This window comes from Staurois parvus, unplaced genomic scaffold (genome assembly GCF_062004578.1).
Source record: "Staurois parvus isolate SC_StPar_1 unplaced genomic scaffold, SC_StPar_1.0 ptg000393l, whole genome shotgun sequence".
NCBI classification, from domain to species: domain Eukaryota; kingdom Metazoa; phylum Chordata; class Amphibia; order Anura; family Ranidae; genus Staurois; species Staurois parvus.
This window is the reverse complement of record NW_028318189.1, coordinates 928,131-952,022: the sequence shown is the minus strand read 5'-3', so window position 1 is coordinate 952,022 and position 23,892 is coordinate 928,131. Positions and strand designations below refer to the sequence as shown.

The following is a 23,892-nucleotide window of genomic DNA, read 5'->3' as shown; positions in this document are numbered from 1 at the left end:
TATGTCACTGCACTTCCTTCCTATGCGTTACATCACGAATCACATGGCTTCCTCAGGGATAGCTATCCAGTAAAAAAAAAATTTAAAATCAAATTTCATCATAAATTTAGGCCAAAATGTTTTCTGCTACATGTCTTTGCTAAAAAAAAAAAATCCCAATACATGTTATAGCGTCTACAAATGGCGGTATATATACTGAAAATTGTTTGTTTTTTTATATACTAGTAATGACGGCGATCAGCGACTTCTAGCGTACCGCTAGAAATCGCTGATCGCCGTCATTACTAGTATATAAAAAAAAAAAACAATTTCCAGTATATATACTGCCATTTGTGGCGGACATTCTGACACTGGGGGGGGGGGGAACTGACTAATTGTCACTAACAACCCCAGTGATGCTAATACAGTGATCAGTGCTAATAAAAAGCACTGACACTGCACTAATGACACTGAACAGGAAGGGGTTAACATCTGGGGCGATCAAAGGGTTAACTGTGTGCTGTTTTACTGTGTGCGTGTTTCACTGTGTAACCACGCTGCTTTGTATTGCTCTGCTATGCAATACAAAGCAGCATGCTGGAGCTGACAGGGGAGAGATCTGTATTGTTTATATACAGACCTCTCCCCCCGTCAGTGTTCCTCTGCAATTGCTGGGTGCCAGCAGGGAATATCTGGCCGGGACTCGGTGATTGACAGTTGAAGCCGCTGATGGTGGAGCGGGAAGGGGACGCACGCACCCCCTACCCATAAATACAAAATCACGTATATATACATTATTTTTCACAGCCCTGCCACCCATTAGTTCTGCTATAAGTTGGTCGAGAAGCAGTTAAAGATATAGGCTATTTGGTTAAAGTAAAAATTTATTGAACTTACAATATACATGCTGTTTTGTATGTATCAACTATTCAGGGTATTTTAAATAGAACATTATTTCTTTGCATAACTGACAGAAAAGTGTGCAACAAAATATTTTTATGAATATATTGCATTCTAGCTTAACTTCAACTAATATGTTTATGCATTTTAGGAAAACCCATGTCTCTTGCTGCTTCGTGATGCCAGCTGCCCTCCACCAGCTTTGCTTTTCAGTTGCCAGACAGGAGTTGGCAGAACAAACTTAGCCATGATTCTGGGGACATTAGTTCTCTATCACCGTAAAGGAGCAGCTGGAGAACAGATGTGAGTCCTTCATCTTTAATTTCCCATGTTTATAGGAAAGTGCTGGCTTCATGCTTTTTTTTTTACTTCGTGTGGATTTCACCAGAACTAAATGTGATGCCATTGTTCATTCTCTTATCTAGTAAGATTATATTTAAGCTGACTATCATCAAAGTTATCTTCTATATTTGTGAGGAGGCCAAATCACAAAAGTTTAATGCATGTCATATTTTCATCCATGTGCATTATATCTTACCTTTTATAATAATATATTTTTTTCCTTCCACTAAAGGGTTTATTGCATGGATCAGCTAAATTTCTCACATGTACGTTTGACAGTATATTACCTCACATACTCTTATTCTTTAAAATATCTCTGCCTGGTGCTTATTCTTTCTGTGAGTGGCTTAAAGGCTATGCCTTGTAAAAAAAAATTATACAGGCATACCTCGGTTTACGAATTTAATTTGTTCTGTTCGACTTTTCATATAGCGAATAATTCGTAAACCAAAACTCAGTTTCCCATAGGAATGCATTGAAAACCAATTAATCCGTTCTAGAGGTCAGAAAAAAGTAAACGCTACTAAAGTATTGCATGAGTTATTTTATCAAGTCATGTGGTATTTTATTAGTGACAACCATGTGTTAATGTTTCAGCTGTCATTGGGGTTCCCCACTGACAGCTGAATGTAAAAGAATTGCCGGCAATTAAAACAATTATTTAAAAAATGGCGTGGGGTCCCCCATCCCATCCATACCAAGCCCTTGGGGTCTGGTATGGAGTATGAGGGGAACTCCCACACCAAAATTTAAAAAAAAATGGTGTGGGGGTCCCCTTCAAAATCCATACCAGAGGCCCAGGCCCCCCCCCAAAGCACCTTGTCCCCATGTTGATGGAGACAAGGGCCTCTTCTCCACAACCCTTGCCGGTGGTTGTGGGGGTCTGCGAGCAGAGGGCCCCCAGATCCCGGTCCCCCCATGTGAATGATTATGGGGTGCATGGTCCCGCTACTGATTCACAAAAAACAAAAAGTGTAGTGTGAAAAAAGACAGGACATGGTCTTTGACAATTCCTTTATTAAAAGAAAAATCTAAAAGAATGTCCCCCTGCAGTAGATCCAACGTCAATCAGGATGTCCGCATCTGACCCAAAAAAAGAATAAAAAAGTAAAGGCTCCACTTCCAACGATGGCTCTTCCATATGCCTGCTGCGGTGGTTTGACAGTTCTTAAATATGGAAGGGGTGGGGCCACCCGGGGCAATCACCCGAGTGACCCCGTCCCATGTGATCATTGATATCACATGGGGTGAGGTCACATGCATGATGTCCCTGGGTGGCCCCGCCCCTTACTTATTTAAGAACTGTCAAACCGCAGAAGCAGGCATACGGCGGGAGCCATCGTCGGAAGTGGAGCCTTTTTTTAAAAATTTTTTTTGGGTCGGTGGCAGATATCGTGATTGACGTTCAACCTACTGTGGGGGGCATTCTTTTAGTTTTTTCTTTTCATAAAGAACTTGTCAAAGACAATGTCTTGTCTTTTTTCACACCACACTTTTTTTTTTTTGTGAATCCGTAGTGGGACCATGTACCCCATATTCATTCACATAAGGGGGGGGGGCGTGATCTGGGGGTTTCCAGATTCCGATAAGCCCCCTGCCCGCAGACCCCCATAACCACCTGCCAGGGTTGTGGGGAAGAGGCCCTTGTCCCCATCAACATGGGGACAAGGTGCTTTGAGGGGGGAGCCCCCCCTGCCCGACAGCACTCCCCCATGTTGAGGGCATGTGGCCTGGTATGGTTTCCTGACCTGCCGGGCTGCATGATTGGATAAGGGTCTGGTATAGATTTTGGGGGGGTCCCCCACGCCATTTGTGTTTTCGTTTTGGCGTGGGAGTTCCCCTCAAAATCCATACCAGACCCGAATGGCTTGGTATGGATGGGAGGGGGACTTCTTCACTCCGTTTTTTTTATTTATTGTGGTGCCGGTTTTTAAATGTAATTTCACTATAGCTCAGAGATTAAGCTGTCCTTTTCCCCCCAGCTCAAAGAGAAAGTTTCCTTTTAGTTTATTTCCCCGAGTTAAAAAAGAAACAATGTTTCCTTTTGGTTTCTTAAAAGAAGCAAAGTTTCCTTTAGCTCCGGGGAAAGTGACAACTAAATCTATGAGCTATAGTGAAGAAAAAAAAAGTCAGCAATTGCATTTAAAAATTGGCACCGACATACTCTTTGTATTGCTAGAATTTTTTTTTTAAAAATTCATAAACCAAGACATTATTTTCAAAGGATTTTCATTCCTAAACCGAAAATTACGTTAACCAAGGTACACCTGTATATTGATCCCACCTTTATGCAAACTTAGTAATGAGAACTGGACAGTTTAGTGAATTCATCCCATTACTTTATCCAGAAGATGGACTATATTCGTTCAAACTTTTAGACGTTGCACAAGGGCTTTAACATTTTTTCCTGGCATGTTTTTTGTATCCTATGCAAAATGTATGTGCTTTCTCTGTATGCCTTTTTAAGGGCTTGGACAAATTTTGTGATGCTTGACCTGGTCAGTTTTGTTCTTGGGGATTTTATAAAATCACTCAGATGGCTGCTGTTAGCATCAAGCTACACAGAATACCTGCACCAATTGCTTCTGCTCCCTCTGTGATATGTGGTGATGGCAGTGTCTGCCAGCGGTACTTATCACCACCTTTCTCTCCACTCCATTCACATTTACAGGATTCTGCCTAGGAGAAATTAGCTGTTGACAGACTCACTAGCCACTCTCACTGCCTGAAGGTGATCGTGCATGCAAAAACAATTGTCCTTAAAGTTCTGTGAGTGGTGTAAGACATGATCCAGTTGCTGAAAGATCTTGGTTTCACCTGAAACATACATTGAGATCTGTGGTATGTTGCTTTGTCTGCATTGATGTGGGGCACTGTAATCTGTTTGCAAACACTCTACAAAATAGCATAAACGATCACCCAATGGAGAAAGGGGTATGCCCTGCTCTTTAGGCTACTTTTCTCAAAGTAGTCAAACTCCATCACTGATGACGTTTTTATAGCTGTGAGGAAGGCTTTTGACGAGTGTTAAAAAAAAAACTACCCAAACAATAAGGATCTCCTGCTGAGGCACTTGTATGTTTCTGGTAATGTGACAGAACTAGTGTAAACTGACAGGTGCACCAACAAAGAGTCATAATCTCCCAACAAGCAAAGTTTCAGACTTGTGTTTTTCCACTTTATATATCTGCTGGAGTAGGGAATAAATACCATATATTGAATAAGTAGCAGTAAAGTAAATCAACCAATTTAAAGCATTTGTATAGCTGTGTTGTGGAACCATTCTATATTCCTAAACGTATCTGTACATTTTAGCATATTAGCAATATTTAACAATATTATCTTAAAACAGAATATGCAAATTAATATAAATGCCTGTAAACACTGGGAAATGCTAGGTATAACATCAGTGAAATGTTGCTGAAGCATGCATCATGTTCCTATACTAAATATGCTACATCTGGTAATCACATAGATGCAACACATTTTTCAGATTCCTTTTGAATTTGACAAAATGAAAATCAGATTTATTTACACAGTGAAGCTTGCAGACAGGAGCTTCTTACTATGTTACTATGGCAATAAGTCTTCCAGAAGCTTAAGAATATTTGTTGTGAGTGTAATTTGGCAAGAAAAGTCATTTGGCTTCCTTCTAATTAAATCTGAGTAAGAGCTGTTTCCTAATTAATTGGTCTGCCTGTATATTTACGTAGGATTTTTTTTCTAGTGTCTTGAAATGCTTTTTGTTATAATGCAAAAAATATACTGTTGCAGATTTACTGTGTTACCTTTAGTTTCCTAAACATATACAAATATCAAATGACATATAGAAAAAAAATTCAACAACTTTGCTACAAATCAAATCAATGCAAAACAGAAACAGATTTATTTTATAACCATTTTCTATAAGAAAGTATTTTTGATTCAGTAATTCATTTCCCTGTTGCTGAAACATAGTTTTATGCCAAAATGAAAACCTGACCACTTATATGGTACAGAAGATGGTCACCACCTTAGATCTGACGTAAATCTTCCTAAAGTTTTACAGTGTGCTGTCCAAGGTTGCCGATGCAGAGAATACATACTGTACACATGTCCAGCAGATTAAGGAATCTACCTAATGCAAATCAAGTGGTACTATCTGTTGTGTTACATTGATGTAGAAAAATTAAGATTGCCAAATGCTTATAATCAAACAATTGACCCTACTGACTAATCTTTATTTACTATAACTTCTGTTACAGCGCTACACAAAGCACAAATGATGTACCAAAGGAACGTTTTCAGGTCATACAGAACTTCATCAGTATGATACCAGATGGAGAGAAAATCATTGCAGAGGTAAAGTTCGGTTTGTAATGGTTAATGTAATTATATTACACCATTGATGACCTATACTACCCACAGGCAAGTCATCTACTACAGTGGTTTTCAACTACCAGGCCATGGCCAGCTTCTGGAACACAACTTCCCTCCTACTGGGCCTCAATTTCCTGTATGTCAGACCTCATAAGGTGTAGGAAAACACAATGCCTCTAATACCAGTCTGCAGCCACTAGATGGTGCTGTCCCCACTAATGAAGAGCTTTTCTATACTAGTACACTCAAGGTACAGTTATTGGGTTTGTTTTGGTATCTGCTGGTGGATGTGAAGGATGACAACTGCCGAGGAAAGATAACCTTACGGGCTCACACTTGGATGCTTGATGCTGGTTATGGAGCCATGACTCTCTGTGACTTGTAGTGGGCAGTATGCATAAACATTGCAGCTGCTTCACTCACCCCCGGAGATGTGAGGGGTGCTGCATGGGAGCAGAGGGTGGAGTGAAAGAGACTGTGGGAGATAGACTTCCAGAGAGAAGTATGAAAAGCAGCATCTCAAATGGAACAGTCTGTAATAATTGCTGCTGATGTGGAAACAAGTTTGTGTGTTCTCATTTATTGGCACACTGTGAGAATTTAATGTTAACCTAACCTATATTACCTATAATTACTGTATTACTTTATGGCCAGGCTGAGCAACAAATACCTATTGCTTGGGTGTAACCACAAAAGGGTGGATGGACAGAACAAGAAGGAAGAAGGGAGAGAAAGAGACAGGCAAGGGGAAAAGAAGGCAAAGAGGGAGAGAGAATGAGGGAGAATGAAAAAGAGAGCAAAGGAGGGAGAGCCAAAGAGAAAGAAAATGAGTCGGAGAGAAGGAAAGCGAGAATGAGAGGGGAAAGGAAGGAAAAAGGGAGAAAAGACAGAGCAATAATGAAATAAATAAAGCTTTAAATAGACTTAAACAATGTTTGTCATTGTGTCTACTTAAATTGCAGTAATCCATATTGTTGACTGATTACTCTCTTGTTAATGCATTTTAAATACATATTTTGCATCCTCATACTTTTTCCGTACTTTTATTTTACCAGTATAAGGTTTTTTGTTTTTTTTTTAAAGAGAAGTATGGGCTATGCAAAAATAAAAACATTGTACTCACCATGGTGAATGCAGCACTGTTCTAATGCTACATCTCTTCCCTGCAGACTCTGCAGTGAGAACCGAGTGATCAAACACTGCTGATTGCTCAATTCTCCCCTCCCCCTGTGGCTGGGCTGTGTGTGTGTGTGTGTCAACCTGGGAGCAGCTGGCTCAACCTCTCATCGGCTTGCTGAGAGGCTGAGCCAGGTGCCAGTCTAGGGATCTAGTTGGATCTTTTCAGAGCCTGGACTGGCTCTGTGATGTCAGCCGACAGTGGCTTTAGTCTGCTGTCAGCCTAAAATGAATCACAGGAGTGCAGAATGAACTGCCCTCCTATGATCCATTGGAGAAGGACAGCCAAAAAAGCTTTTCAAATACGTCTCCTTTAACCATTTGGTCATGGAAAGTTTTGGAATAATTTTCCAGGCTCTGGTTTCAGTATCACTTAAAAACCTAATTTTGAAAAATCCAGACTTCATTCATCAGACTGGAGCATCAGATGGACACAACAGTGTAATCGTACCACCTACTTACTTTTTAGAAACTATTAATTTTGAGTATATCTGCAATCTATAAAGCTGCTAAGGGCTTTCAATCATCGTCTTCATATTTTGACAATATAACACTAATGCACCCCTAATTCACCTAAATCTACCTTATACAGTGGGGAAAATAATTGTGTGATCCCGTGCAGATCTTGTAAGTTTGCCAACTTAAAAAAAAATGAAGGGTCTATACTTTTTATTATAGGTGTATTTTAAGTGATAGAGACAGAATATCAACCAAAAATCAAGAAAAAAACACGATACAAATGTTATAAATTGAGTTGCAGTTCAGTGAGAAAAATAAGCATTTGATCCCAAGCAAAACATGACTTAGTACTTGGTGGAGAAACCCTTGTTGGCAATCATAAAGGTAAGGCGTTTTTTGTAGTTGGTTCCCAAGTTTGCACACAGGAAGGGTTTTGGTCCACTCTTCTTTACAGATCTTCTCTAGATTCTTAAAGTTTCTTGGACGTTGCTTGGCAACGCAAAGTTTCAGCTCCCTGCATACATTTTCTATAGGATTAAGGTCTGGAGACTGGCTAGAGCACTCCATTACCTTAATGTCTTCTTGAGCCATTCCTATCTTGCCTTGTCAGTTGTTTTGGGTCATTGTCATGCTGGACGACCCATCCACGACCCATCTCCAGTTTTCTGGCTGAGGGAAGAAAAAAAAAAAGACACTCCACAAATATCCACACTCACAAAAACACATACACCTCATTTAGCATCTCCTTTAATCACCATTTTGTACATTTAGATTGCAATATCAACATGGTACCTATTCTATGAAAGATCTCAGAATAACACAGTTCATAAACTCAATCCAAGGGAACCAAACCGACAGATACTTATGATAACATTCATGTATAGTTGCTGTCAGTTCCTCCATTCTCTTTATTCTGTTTATTTCATCTATCCACTCAATAGAGGGGAGAACTTGAGTATTCCAATATCTTGGTATTACTGTACGTGCCGCAGAAAATAAATAACATGACAGTCCTCTTTTTAATGCTCTCTCAGATTCTGGAAAAATAGATAATAATGCTATTTCTTGGGACACCTGATAAGATGTGCCATTGATATGTGAGCAAATCCGGAATACTTATTCCCAAAATGGTTTGATGCTAGAACAGGACCACCATATATGTGTCACTGTGCCTACATCCTCCCCAAGATGCCAACATTTTTCAGGATAGATCGGAATTATCTTATGTATTTTCACTGGGCAGCTATACCACCTTGTTAGTATTTTATAGTTTTTCTCTTGAATGGCAGTTGAAATACTAGATTTGAATGTTAGCCTGAAAGACCTTTTCCACTCCCTCTCAATTACTATCTGGCCTAGTTCTCTCTCCCAGTCTCTGGTATAGTAAGGCTGATGTGGGTATATGTGAGATAATAATATACCATATATTGTTGAAATAGGGCGTGAACCCATCAAGCTCCTCATACAGAGTGATTCAAAAGGGGTTAGGTCTCTATGTAATGATCCTTTTTTATATAAATGTTTGTAAAAATGTTGAAGTTGAAAAGAATGGAGCCAACAGCCAGTACACAGCCAGTATACAAATTATCTACAGGTGACAATTTGTTAAGTGGTAAAAGTCCCTCAGTAGCAACAGCCCGTTTAATAGGAGAAGGGGCCACAGACGTCGAGCATAAAAATCTAGCTACTGTTAGTCCTGGCTCAAATTCTGGGTTCCTCATGATTGGGGTAAGAGGGCCAGGTGTTGTAGAAATACCCAATTTTTGAATGGTCCAATCCCAGGTTTTCAACACAGATTGTGTCAGGAATTATATTTTTTGTCTAGAAGAGTGCAACATAGGCTCGATCCATGGTAGGGAGGTCAATTAAATTGGGGACATTAGTTGATCAATAGATACCCACTGTTTTGAGTGGCTATGATAAAACCAGTCAAGAATCCTGGTCAGTATAGATGCTATATGATAAAATTCCATATGTGGTAATCCAGCTCCCCCCTCCATCTTCCTCATGACCAAATTGTCATGCCGAGTTCTAACCAAAGTATTTGACCAGATATAACAAAGTAGACTAGATCGTAAGGAATGGAAAAACATCTGTGAAAGAGAGATGGGAAGTGTTTGGTATAAATATAGAAAACGAGGGAGAACATCCATCTTAAAAATTGCCATCCTCCCAAACCATGAATGTTTACCCTTAGTTCTAGACTGCAACTCAATAATTATAGAATTTAATAGGGGTAAATAATTTAATTCATATATTTTTTCCTCTAAAGGAGTTACATATACGCCTAGATACTTAAGGCATTGTACCTCCCAATGAAATGGAAATTTGGCTTCCATCTTTTCTTTCTCAGTAACTGATAAGTTTATATTTAAACATCAAAATTTTGTTACATTAACTTTAAAATTACTGAAGAAGCCAAATTGTTCCAGTTCTTGGAGGATATTTGAAAAAGCTATTTTTGGATTAGATACATATAAAAGTAAATAATCAGCAAAAATACTCAATTTATATTCCCTAATACCCATCCGTACTCCCTAAATAGTATCGTTCGACCAAAGGGCAGTCGCCAAGTGCTCCATAGCCAGAACATATAGATATGGAGAGAAATGACAGCCCTGTCGGGTCTCATTTGAGATTCTAACAGGTTGAGATAAGATGCCATTAAGGAGCAATAGAATCCACAAATTATTTATAGAAGGTTCCCGTAAATCCATCTGGTCCTGGACTTTTACCATGCTTTAAGGATCTAATAAGCAATATAACTTCCTCTGCTGAAAAAGGATTTGAAATTATTTTTACCTGTCTCTCTGTCAATCTAGGTAAGGCTGTCCGTTTTATATAGTGACCAAGTTGAGAGGAATTAGTACTATCTGAAAAAGATTCTGTTGTGTTTCTAATATTATATAATAATAATATAATATTAACTGCTTCCATACCGGGCACTTTTACCCCCTTCCTGCCCAGGCCATTTTTCAGGTTTCAGCGCTCTCACACTTTGAATGACAATTGCGCGGTCATACGACACTGTACCCAAACTAAAATGTTATCATTTTCTTCACACAACTAGGGCTTTCTTTTGGTGGTATTTAATCACCACTGGGGTTTTTATTTTTTGCTAAATTAACAAAGTCCGAACATTTTGGAAAAAAAAACACATTTTTCTTTGTTTCTGTTATAAAAGTTTGCAAATAAATAATTGTTCTTCATAAATTTAGGCCAAGATGTATTCTGCTACATGTCTTTGGTGAAAATAACCCAAATTAGGATGTATTATTAAGTTTGTAGGAAAGTTATAGAGTTCACAAACTATGGTATATATCTGAAAATTGATCAATCCTGAAGTACTGACGGCCAATCTAATTTCTTGAGGTCCAAGAATGTCAGAACAGTACAGATATCTCCCAAATCACCCCTTTTTGCAAAGTAGACCATCCGACATATTTCATAAGAGGCATGGCGAGTTTTTTGAAGTTGTAATTTTTTTGTCATTTTTCGGAAAATTAAAAAATTAAAAAAATAATTTTCACAATTTTTTTTTTACATACTGTCACCAGTGCAGTACAGTGTCATCATATAACTGGCAGGTGATCAGGGACACTGACTGGTGAAAGTACGAAAAAAAACATTTGATACATTTTTTTTTAAATTTTTGTATTATTTTTAATTTTTTATTACATTTTTTCTCTTTTTTTAGGTTTTTTTTTTTCATATTTCACTATGACCAAAGTAGTATAATGTTACCATAGTAAGTGATCAGTATTTTTTTTTTTTTTTTACACAATTTTCTTATAGAAAAGAATTACTTTGCTATAAGCAACCATTTACCTGAATGACATTGATTCATTCAGGGGTTTTTTTTGTGCTTATCTGTGATTTGGCCACAGCTAATCACATGACAAAGCTGGGCTGTGATTGGCCCAGCTTGTGCATGTGATCGCTGTCACCATTCACAGCTAGACAAACTTGTATACAATGGATGGCATAAAGGAAGCCATCCATTGTATACAACTGTCATGTGACCTGCTGTGATTGGTCATAGCCAGGTCACATGGTACCGGCAACGGGGTCAGTACACAGATCTGTCATCGGTCGTGTCCGAGGTACACGGCTGGTGACAGATCGCGCTGCAAAGCGGCCCTGCGGGCAGGCGCGCTGCGCATGCCTGAAAGGACGCCATATGGCATCCACCCGGAGGGACGAGGTGCTTTACTGGCCGCCTTTGTGCTATTGGCCGGGCGGGAACCGGTTAATATAGTAAGAATAATAATCATAAAAGGTTTAAGCTATTTGCTCTGAAGCATGCACAAGACCCTTCTTTAGGCATATCATCTTCATTATAAACCTTTTAGAATATTTGTTTCAAATTGTACGTATTAGAGCCCTACTACTTTTATCACCATATTCATAAAGGACACGGTGCACGCATTCTCTGCTTTAAATATGATTGATCAACTAATGCATGCAACATAGTTTTGTTTTTTTGTTGTTGTAATCTTTGAAAAATGGAGGTATCTGCCCTATGCTTGTTTATTTTCTAAATCATGTATATCCTCAGTTAGGGAGGCCATATTGGAAGCTCTCTCTTTTTTCAATCTTGAACCATGAGAAATAAGAACTCCTCTCAAGACACATTTCAACGCTTCCCACTTTATCATAGTCGACGTGGTATCATCTACATGGTCTACAGAGATGTTTGCCAGTGTCTCCACAATGGCCTCCCTTTCAAGAGGATCATTCAATATATTCTCATTCATTTTCCACGTTGGGTGCATTTTACATGTATTGGAAATTTTCACTGAAAAATAAAGTGGGAACTGGTCTGACCACAGTTGGGTGCCTATTTGAGACCATGGATCCCTATCTAATAAGCAATGGGAAATAAAAAAATAATAGGGTCATAGTCAGCATTTTCTTCCTCCAAACACTGCGAGTCAAGTTAATGCCAAAGAGCTCAATTTTGGTCTCATATGACCACAGTACTTTCTCCCAGTCCTTCTCTGAATCATTTAGATATTCATTGGCAGACTTCAGATGGGCCTGTACATGTACCTTCTTAAGGAGGGGGAACTTGCGGGCGCTGCAGGATTTCAATCCATGGCGGCATATTGTGTTACCAATGGTTTGTTTGGTAACTGTAGTCCCAACTGCCTTCACAAGCTCCTTCCATGTAGTTCTGGGCTGATCCCTCACTCTTCTCATGATCTTTCTTACCCTATGAGGCAAAATCATGTATGGACCTCCAGACCGAGGGTGATTGATGGTTATTTTGTATTTCTTCCATTTGTGAATAATCGCTCCAACTGTTGCCTCCTTCACATTAAGCTTCTTGCTGATGGTCTTGTAGCCCATTTCAGCCTTATGAAGGTCTGTAATCTTGTCCCTGACTTCCTTTGACAGCTCTTTGGTCTTGCCCATGATGGTGAGTAAGAATGAGATTCTGTGGACAGGTGTACAGGTACACATAATGAGTTGTTAGGAGCACCTTCTTAAATTGACAGGACTAATCTGTGTACCACCTGAGCACATAGCCAGTCTGTGGGAGCCAGAATTATATTTGGTTGGTAGGGGATCAAATACTTATTTTACTTACTGAACTGCAAATCAATTTATAACTTTGTATCATGTGTTTTTCTGGATTTTTGGTTTATATTCTGTATCCTTTAAAATACACCTATGATAAAAGTTATAGACCTTTCATTTTTTTTGTATGTGGGCAAACTTACAAAATCTGCAGAGGATCAAATAATTTTCTGCACTATAAATGCATTTTGACACTTTTAGGGCTCTTTCACACTAGCAGGGGGAGCAATAAAAACAGGCGGCTGAACAGCGGTTTACCGTTCACTGGCTGGAATTCTAAAATTACAGCCTGACAAGAGATTGGCAACAAAAACAGGTGTCGTAGATAGCAGTAGTGCCTCCCAAAAGCCTTCTGGCTGCTATACTGCCCTCTGAAAAGCAATCCACCACAGATCACCTTCAGACTGCCTGTCTGAAAGAGCCCTAACCCAACTTATTGTGCTAACCTCCACATCACCTGTCGCTGATATAGTGATATTTTGACTGTGTACATCTATCACCAATGCTCATGCTTTATGCTGATTTCAGAGCTCTAAGTCTGGCCAAGCAGGGGAAGGCATGTTGAACTGCTACAGATAGATGCCCTGTGTGAAAGCAGTGATCTATCTTTATCTGCAGCCAAATGCCAGGAACAATGTTTTTTTTACAGAAGATGGGGCTGATTTAAAAAAGAAACCAATGTAAAATATTTGGTGTTTTTCTGCATCTTTAACTATAGACTTAAATTTAAACTTTAGTTGGATTTTAAGATCATCTACACACTAATATCCAAATATGAAGACACAAAAAGCAATTAAACCCTGATTCAAACTCTTCACAAATCATCTTTTTTCTTCCTCCCTTAAGGGTCACGGGTATATAGTAATACTTAGACCTATGGGTTATACTGCTACCTACCTACCTCCAACCATCACGCCTCTTTTTTTTATTAGTGTCCTATGTGGTTGAATGCCTTTTTCTCAGCTACTCTGAAGAATGAAGAAAATGTCAAAATCCTAGCAAAAGTACAGTTGGAGTTTTCCTCAATCATTTTTTTCTTCATGATATTTGGTACACCATAGATACTTTTTGCTTTGGTGACTTCAATCAAAACGCTGCTTGAGCTGGTCCTGCAAAGCAGCTATCCTGGATCTGTTAATCCTTAGCAACAGCTTTGGAGGCTAAACCTGGACCCCACTGGACTGGAAGATTACATGGCTAGCCTGACATGTGACCTTCAGACACTGGGCTCCACATTGTGGTGCTTTCCAGGTCTCTATTTACTATGCTAGCTAAAGGATAAGTTCACCTTCTGGGAAAAAAATAATAAATGCACATATTTTTGCAGGAAACAAATGTGCATTTATTTTTTTTTTCCCTAAGGAGTCTGGAAAGCATTGCACCCATGATCAGTGGATCACAGGTGCAATGCCAAACTCCTGCAGACAAGCCCTGCAGCTTTCAGCCCATACTTTTATATGAACTACAAGGCCACTCATCAGCAACCCCACAGTCCATTCAGAAGTACAGGTCTGAAGACTCGAGCAGTGAGTAAGTCTCTGGAGATGGCAAGGCTAGCCTGGAATGTTACCTTTAGGCACTGGTCTGTGCATTGTGGTGCTTTCCAGACCTTCAGACAGCCGCTGAAGTGACCCAGTCTCTGAGGATAAATGCAGTGAGTAAGGCCAGTTAGACTGGAGCACTGGGAGTTACCTCGCAGTTGGTAGCATTGGGCACCATTTTAAAATTCCCACCACTGGCATCTTACACTGGTAACAGATATGGCTGAGTGCTGATTTCATCAGCCACGCAAAGTGTTGTGCCTGCTCCACACCCTTTCTCCTGCTACACATGTAGTCATGTACATATACACATATATGGTCAATGTCATTGGCTAAATATAGGCATATGAAAATAAAAAATGGCCAACTTGCGTAATAAATGAAAGAATCCAAATATTATAAATGGGAGCGTGCTAAAATTAAAAATTGATCATTCCACCTTTATCTTAAACCAATAACCAAGAAACTGTGCAGCACTACCCTACAAATTGAGCTCTATGTGTTCATGAGGTCTATTTGGCATAAATCCCCACATGAGAATAAACCAGGGGTTTTCAACTTGTGGCCTGCGACATCAAACCAGAGAAGCACATGCCCAGAGTCGGCAACCCTTTTGATAGCAATCTGGGCTTGCCTACCTGCCATCTCTGAGCATCAGAGTGCATGGGACCGGCCCTGGCAGCAGAGGAAGAAGGCATCCATGGAGGGAGCAGTAGTCGCATAACCCAGTGCTTATATCTCGTGGGTTTGGTGCCCTTTCAGAAAGTGCACCACATCCTCAAGATACAATAGAAGTCCATGGCAAAGCACAGCTAACCTACAAGAAAGCCACAGGTGCACTACTCTGCACTAACAGTGTGGGTAACCCTCAGTGCATTAGTGTGAAAGCAGCCTTATAGGGGTTCAGGACAGTAAGGGCTCATTTATATTTGCAGTTTGGGGGGCAGTAACACCCCATAGTGGAGACGTGTTCTTACTTGATAATCATGGTTTGCATGCAGAAGTGAGCCTGATTTTGCACTCTCCAGCTTTAGTAAATAAACCCCTATGAGTGTTCTTTTCTTTTGTTATGCTGAGGTGAGCATCAAGGAGCACTGTAAGAGCTGGATCGCTGAAAAGGAGACCGGATTTTCAGTTTATTCCCATTTGAGAATTTATGCCAGACCTCATGAGCATATAGAGATCAATCTGTAAAGGTGAGCAGTTTGGAGTTATATTGGTTGAAGAGTGAGCACCACTTGAGTGTGAAATTTAAAGAAAGGAATTGATCACATTATTGGATTGGGACTTGTTCAGTATTCTTGGTTATTCCGTCACAGTGTTTTGTGTGATTCTGTTTGTGTATGTATGAATATTTGTGCCACATTTATTGTATGCACTGATTTGTAATGCACTATATTTTTATAATGATTATTATATCATACTATGACACTGCATTCTAATTTGTCTATTCACTTATTTATACACTTATTTTAGGTGGTAATTGATTATTGATTCCCAATAGGATAGTGCTGCACTGTATTTTTTTGTTATAACTATAGGCATATTTCCATATAAGGACACTAATTTCACCAGTATCCTCCTCCTTTGTTTACATGTGCTTGGTGGTGGGGTTTTCTCCAGCCCACAGCTGATTGGACTTCAAAACAGCACAACGTGGATGTTTGGATAAAGATGTGCTTGGAGGGCACCCTGAGCTCATTTTTAGTCTCTGTCCACTTTAGACACTTCAGTCATCCACCCTAACAAGCATACTACCAAACAAGTTGAATATATTCTTCCATTTGAGGATTTTACTTACAGACAGTTGAATTTTCAACTAGGTCTTAGTTTGAGTTATCTGGAGTGTCCTCTGTTGGCGGTGACTCAGATTTGTGAATCCATGTCATTGTTGATGAAATCTCTTAAAGGACTCCTCTTCATTTTGAGAACAAACCCTCATGTCCTGAAGCTTTTGAAACAAATGTCTGGAGCCCTGTCCTGTGTTTTAGCTGAAATTGTCTCTTTTAAGCATCTAATGTGTGTTCAGATGGGTAGTTTGGTATGCCAAAGAGAGGCTTAAGGGAAAGATGATATACTTGCCTTTTAAAAGGTAGACATTCCTTTAGTTCTGCCTTTGAGAATGTCCTTCCTGGTGCTCCGACTGCTCTCCTGCCTCAACACAGGTGATCTTGGGATAGGTCAGAGGAAACCCATTCTTTGTTTGTTACTACAGTAGCACCTCATAGACTATCACAGTCTATCTTCCACTCAAGCTGCAGAACTTGATTCAAGAAATCCTCCATTTCATTTGTTTAAACAATTTTCCTTAAGATACACTCTTGTTTTTGCAGGTGGTTGGGGGGGGGGGGAGAGCTTTGTGTTCATTTTGCTGGGTCTCTTGGTGGTTTATCTCTTTGCAGTTTGGATACTCAAGCTTCATCTGTTAGCTTCCACACTAGACCCTTAAATGCAGTTCTCACTACACTCTATTGTGCTTTTTCCCAGGCTTGTTGGGTTCCCTAGCCCCTGTGATCTGATTTTCTACTATGGTAGCACCCTGCCCTTGGATTGCTATCCCATTTAGTCTTGCACTCCACTTCACACAGGAACCCTTTTTCATCACATAGGTTACTTGACTCATTGACTCTTTACTATTTAAATCTAGTTAAATTGAGTCTCTCGACTGTGTCCCTCTCCTGAGGAATCTCATGGCCTGCAAGATTTACAGTTGCTACTGCTTCTTCTACATTTTAAACACTTAACTCTTCCGTGCCCTCAAGTTGTTCTGGGTCCTACCTATGACACTGACTCTGTTCATCCAGTGTGTTTTCCTGGAATTTCCATTTTGGAACGCTCAGGTGACTTTCACTACAAAGAGTTTGTGTCCTAGTTGTTTGCACATTATGCTAAGAAACGGTCCTATTGGTGACACTCATTGTGGACCTTTGTCCCTTACCTTTTTGAGATTTAATGAGTTGGTTTAGGAATGCCATTTAATATGGTCCCTTTTCTCTTGCTGTCCCTTAAAGTACACACTGTAGAGGGATATGCTTTGCTCATTTTTCATTACAGGAGTTTACAGTCTATACCACTTAGTGTGGATCCTGTCTGCTCTCTCCTTCTTCTGCTTTTTGCATGAGTCACTTCTGACAATTTTTGCCAACATGATGCAATCATGGGAGACACAACCCCCAACCCCCCCACCCCCGGGTCCCCACCAGCATACAGCAGGTGATTGAAAACCTTAGCTGTGCCTGTACCCTAGCAAAATCATGAGGGGGGTCCATTCTCTGTACTTAGGTCTCAACGTACGCTCAGATCTCTGCTCTGTGCTGTGCAGAGTGTAACATCAGATTCCTGCCCCTGCCTCCTGGAAGCTTAGAAATTATCTTTGATCTGTGTATTTTGAATTGAATAACCAAAGACAGAGCTTATGTAGGGCTTATGAGGGTTTGCTTCATCACTGTATGTCACATGAGGCCAGCCACTTCTGAGGGCTTATGTAAAGATTTATTTTCACTTTAATGCTTTTTTGTTTTCTCCGTCCCAGTTAGAGAATCTGGATTTTGGACAGGTGTCAAGCTGGTCCTTGGGACCAAGCAGTCCTGCTATTTGCTACTGTGGAAATTTTCCCTCCCCTCTCCCATCTTGGGAGTTTGTTCAGTAAAGGCAAAGATCCATTAGAAAAAGACAGTTTGCCAAGTCCACCTGGAATCTCTCTTGTTTGCCAGTCTTTGAATCTCACTTCATCTTGATCTCATCTGGTGGTTCAGAGAGTGAGAATTCTGCATGTGAGTGTTCTTCCTTGCAAGAAGTATCCATTTCTAGCCAGGGTACTCTTCTCACCTACTGCAGAACTCCCCTAGGCGGAATAGTGTTTGGACCCCTAAATGGGACCTGGATACTGTAAGCTAGATCCCCTTTGACTAAACTGGAGTCTTCGGAGGTTGTTTCTTTATATTCCTTCCTCTTCCTAGTGTTCCATGGAGGCTTCTGGCCTTTACACGGCTTAATTTTCAGATTCCTAAAACCATATATTTCGTAACTGGTCAGACAGTGCAAATATCATACCCGAGTCAGGACTCCTGCTCATTCTTAAGTCCTGATATCCTTGTACACCAGTTTGGGTACGATATGTTCTCTCCTGCCAAATCCCTTTTTTAATAAAAGTGTTGTTGGTCACCCCACAATCTCCTTTAAAAGGATTTAGGGTTACTGCCCTTTAGTTTTCCTAGCTCAGTGGTGGGCAACCTTTTTTTTCAACTGAGCCAAATCTCGCCAAAACCACGATTGAAATTTATTTTGAGAGCCACATTTTTAAAACTGAAAATACATCCCCCATATAGTAATTCATCCCCCATATAGTAATTCATCCCCCATATAGTAATTCATCCCCCATAGTAATTCATCCCCCCTATAGTAATTCATCCCCCCTATAGTAATTCATTACCCATATTGTGTCAATTCACTTACCTTTGCTCCGCGCGGACTATGACAGGAGAGGAGTTCGTTACACTGCCCCGCCTACATCCTGACAGCCAATGTTTGCCACGCTCCGCGGGCCGGATTAAAAGGTCCACTGAGCCATATGCGGGCCGTAGTTTGCCCATTGCTGGGCTAGCTGCAGAGTCCTGACTTTTGGGGCGGCCGCCCGAGAGGAGGGGAGGGGAGCGGGCGCCCGGCACACAGAAGAGCCGCATTAAAGTGTGCAAAGAGCCGCATGTGGCTAGCTTAATGGTTTCTTTTCCACCTCCCTATTTAGATTCGCTGCTGAGAGAGCTTTCATATCCACACATAGCTCTTTAAGCGGTTACTTATTTATCATCCTCTTTATTATGAAACTCCCTCTCCCTCAAGTGAAGGGATTCATGTTTCTGCGTAAACCTCCAACATTAGATTGGTTTGTCTTTTTTTCTGGACATACCTCGTCTATCCAAGCTTCCTTTTCCAGAATTCAGGGGTTTGCATGTTGGGTTGAACCCTTTGCTCTAGTAAATCAATTTAGTTGATGTTATTGTTGACCAAAAATTTTATTTTTTATAATATTTTGGTGATGGATTATATGTTGGCACCGTTAAAAATCCCCTTTCTTTGTTAATATTTGCCATTTCTGTATTTGAGATTGGGTGCCTTTGATTTCTGGACACCTGACTATCTTGCTAATAGTTCTTGTTGACCAATTTAGCTGTTGGTCCAAGTTTTCTTCCCCTGTTTGAGTAGTTTGTTAGTAATTGTTTTCTTTATTGGCTGTCCTCCACATTGCTAATTGAGGTTCATCGTTCTTCATGTGCTCGTTTCCCCCTAGTGGCAGTCACCTGTCCTTGTCTGGAGCACTAGGCTGATCCTCAGTGTCCTCCTCCTGTATCATGGTAATTTCCATATTTAACTCACCCTGCTTCATCTATCCTTCTTTCAAGGGTTGATCCCTTTAAATACTCTGTTTTACTGGATCTCACATTGGCTACTGCCCACTCATACGCTGGACTGCTATCACTATATTCCTGTGTCCCTCAGTGGATGATAAAAAAAAAAAGGATTTTGGCACTTACTGTAATATCCATTTCTTAAAAGCTATTGAGGGATGGAGGTTTTGGCTTCCTGCGGGCAACAGTATAACTGAAATGTCTAAGGATTTATTCATTTGTCAATGGCCTTTAAGAAAAAGATTTCAAAGAAAGTACAAAAAAAATGTTTTTTTACTTGGTGCCTCTGTCCCCATCAGAAATATATCCTATTCCTGTAATTGTCATACCAGATCATAGAGATATGAAGGTACCCTCATAAAAACCTGTATGATATTCCAGTATTCTATCTCTCTGCACAAAACTATATTGCTGAGCTTTAATTGTGCAGCATGATTGATACAATTGCATAAACATATAGTAACACATTTACATAATCTACAAAGTTACTTTTTGCACAGTTCCATAAATGCTCAGCTTTTTGTATTGGGTGTGACACTTGCCTAGCAGTGACAGCTTCATGCAAACTTCATGCAAAGTCCTTTCTCAGGCAAATATTTACCAATATACCGTTCAGTTTGTTAGACAAATAAGGAACATATACTGTATTACTTTGTATTTGGATAGAAAATGATACATTTGTTATCATTTATTTTTGTACATTAAGCTAGCGCAAACATTTTTTATTTTGGTGAAGACTTTAGAGATTTAGGAGGCAATAGAATCTTGTTAATCCAATGTCATTTTTTCACATGCTTGAATCCCCATAATGGACAAAATAGGCTGGTGTGGACAATGATGCTTTTGCTACTATGTTTACTGTATAATATGTGAACAAATATTGATTATATTGGTTTGATTTCTGCCATAGGTAGACCATGCTATTGCCTTATGTTCTGAAATGCATGATATTAAATCAGCCATATATGAATGCAAGAAAAAGCTGGAGGGCATTGGTGAAGATTACCAAATTCAGGTATTGTTATTCTTTCTGCAGTAAATGTTTATAAAGTTAGTCAAACTGAATATAAAATGTAACTCAATTTACTTTTTCAAAATTGGTGTTTTAGGGAGGCAGATGCTCTAAATCTATATTGCAAGTATAACTCAGGCAAGCATGCACTAGTTTTTTTTTCTTATCCTTCTAAGCAAAGTTTATCCTGGCAGAAGAACATGTGACAATAAACTGGAGCGCCTGTAGCTGCTGTACAAAAATGTTGCATCGCTTTAAATTCAGACTAACATTGCAAACTGTACTATTAAATATACAGCACTTTAAAATTCCATCAGTTGCTTAGCAGAAAATGACAGTATTTGTGTAGCCTTCATTTCATTCACGTTTTTTTCATATTTTGTGGCAGTCTTTGAAGAGAGCCACTTGCAAATTAACTTATGTAATAATTGAATGTCCACTTTTGAATAGTTATAATAGCAGCCTTTTGCATGGATTACTTAAAGTGTATGTTAAGGCACCTTTCACATGGGCATTCAGTCTAGATCCATCTATCAGTTTTCCAGACGGATCCAGACTGAACCACAATGTATGTCTATGGAACGGATGATCATCTGTTTACATCCGCCTATATCCATGTCAGTTCAGGTCCATTTTTTAAAGCGGAACAGCCGATGTCCAGATTCATTGAAATGGAACAGATGTAGACTGATGTAAACCAAATTTAACTGATATAAACTGATGTAAATTGAACTGATATAATATGAACTGAACTGAAGATGGATGTGCAAAATAATGTAAACTGAATCTGTTTTTTCTTTTTTTAAAACATGAATGAACGGATGATGTCTGTGTGAAAGGGGCCTAAGCATAAAAAAATCTCTAGTTTTGGATAGAGTGAGAAAAGATTAGAGCTTTTACTGCTATCTGGGTCTCTGTTAGTCACCGGATTTAAAATTGTGCGATTTGTGTGCAATTTCAGGTGTGATTTCTGAAGACTTTATTGTGACTTTCAACGATTCCTTGCAATTTGCTTTGCGATTTCCATTATATTCTATGAATGTGAAATCGCAAAAAACTGCTGAAAAAGTAATGCAAGAACTACTTTAGCAATCGCACTGCAGCAAATTGCACATGTTAAAACACTGACATTCATGTTCATTAGATGCGATTTCAGGTGCAATTTCAATTTGCAAATCGCACCTGACAACGCACCAATATGACCAGGCACTTTGAGAGATTTACCTTAAATTCTTTTTGCAAAATTTGCAGCAGGAACACAGACAGAATAAAGATCTATAAATTGAAAACTAAGGAATGATCCTTCATCATGTATGTATGTATATATATGTATATTAACCATATAATAAATACAAATATGCTCAGTGGAAATGTCACCTTGGTAATGAAGATAAAGAAACGTAGATGTAAAGGCTTATAGAGGATCCTAGAGGATCCAACTCCCTGCATTGTGTGGGACATACTTAATCACTTACATTGGATATAAAAAGTCTACACACCCCTGTTAAAATGTCAGGTTTCTGTGATGTAAAAAAATGAGGCAAAGATAAATCATTTCAGAACTTTTTCCACCTTTAATGTAACCTATAAACTGTACAACTCATTTGAACAACAAACTGAAATCTTTTAGGGGGAGGGAGGTAAAAATAAAAAACTAAAATAATTTGGTTGCATAAGTGTGCACACCCTTAAACTTATACTTTGTTGAAGCACCTTTTGATTTTATTACAGCATTTAGTCTTTTTGGGTTTGAGTCTATCAGCATGCCACATCTTGACTTCGCAAAATTTGCCAACTCTTCCTTGCAAAAACACTCCAAATCTGTCAAATTGTGATGGCATCTCCTGTACACAGCCTTCCTCAGATCACCGCTTAGATTTTCGATCAGATTCAGTTCTGGGCTCTGGCTCGGTCATTCCAAAACTTTAATCTTCTTTTGGTAAAGCCATTCCTTTTGTTGATTTGGATGTACTGTATGCTTTGGGTCATGCTGAAAGATGAAGTTCCTCTTCATGTTCAGCTTTCTAGCAGAAGCCTGAAGGTTTTGTACCAATATTGACTGGTATTTGGAACTGTTCATAATTCCCTCTACCTTGACTAATGCCCCAGTTCCAGCTGAATAAAAACAGCCCAAAGCATGATGCTGCCACCACCATGCTTCACTGTGGGTATGGTGTTCTTTTGGTGATGGGCAGTGTTGTTTTTGCACCAAACATATCATTTGGAATTATGGCCAAAAAGTCCAACCTTGGTTTCATCAGACCATAACACATTTTCCCACATGCTTTTGGGAGACTTCAGATGTGTTTTTGCAAAATGTAGCCATGCTTGGATGTTTTTTTTTTCGTAAGAAAAGGCTTCCGTCTTGGCCAGACTACCCTATAGCCCAGACATATGAAGAATATGGGAGATTGTTGTCACATGTACCACACAGCCAGATATTCCTGCAGCTCCTTTAGTGTTGATTACCCTCTTGGCAGCCTCCCAGACAGTTTTCTTCTCATCTTTTCATCAATTTTGGAGGGACATCCCGTTCTTGGTAATGTCACTGTTGCGCCATATTTTCTCCACTTGAAGATGATGTCTTCACTGTGCTCCATGGTATATCTAATGCCTTGGAAATTCTTTGGTACCCTTCTCCTGACTGATACCTTTTAACGATGAGATCCCTCTGATGCTTTGGAAACTCTCTGCGGACCATGGCTTTTGCTGTAGGATGCGACTAAGAAAATGTCAGGAAAGATCTACTAGAACTGCTGAACTTTATTTGGGGTTAATCAGAGGCACTTTAAATGCTAGCAGGTGTGTACTGACTCCTACTTAACATAATTTTGAATGTGATTGCTTAATTCTGAACACATCTACATCCCCAGTTATAGGAGGGTGTGCACACTTATGCAACCACATTTTTTAAGTTTTTTATGTCCCCCCCCAAAGATTTCAGGTTATTTTTCAGTTGAGTTGTACAGTTTATAGGTCACATTAAATGTGAAAAAGTTCTGAAATTATTTATCTTTGTCACATTTTTTTTACATTACAGAAACCTTACACTTTAACAGGGGTGTGTAAACTTTTTATATCCACTGTATGTCCTTGTAGCCAGAACCATTAATGTATATGGTAGAATAGATGTCCC

The 23,892-nt window shown here is 39.5% G+C and overlaps 1 protein-coding gene across 2 annotated transcripts in view; it reads left to right on the top strand.

The window, feature by feature from the left end:
• The window catches only part of PALD1 (phosphatase domain containing paladin 1), a 419,780-nt gene that overhangs the window by 219,755 nt on the left and 176,133 nt on the right, over positions 1-23,892 (top strand). For both annotated transcript variants that reach the window (XM_089686197.1, XM_089686198.1), the window contains 3 exons: positions 1,031-1,182; positions 5,466-5,562; positions 20,655-20,759. In XM_089686197.1, the coding sequence (XP_089542323.1) occupies positions 1,031-1,182; positions 5,466-5,562; positions 20,655-20,759 (354 nt within the window). The remainder of the gene's footprint in view (positions 1-1,030; positions 1,183-5,465; positions 5,563-20,654; positions 20,760-23,892) is intronic.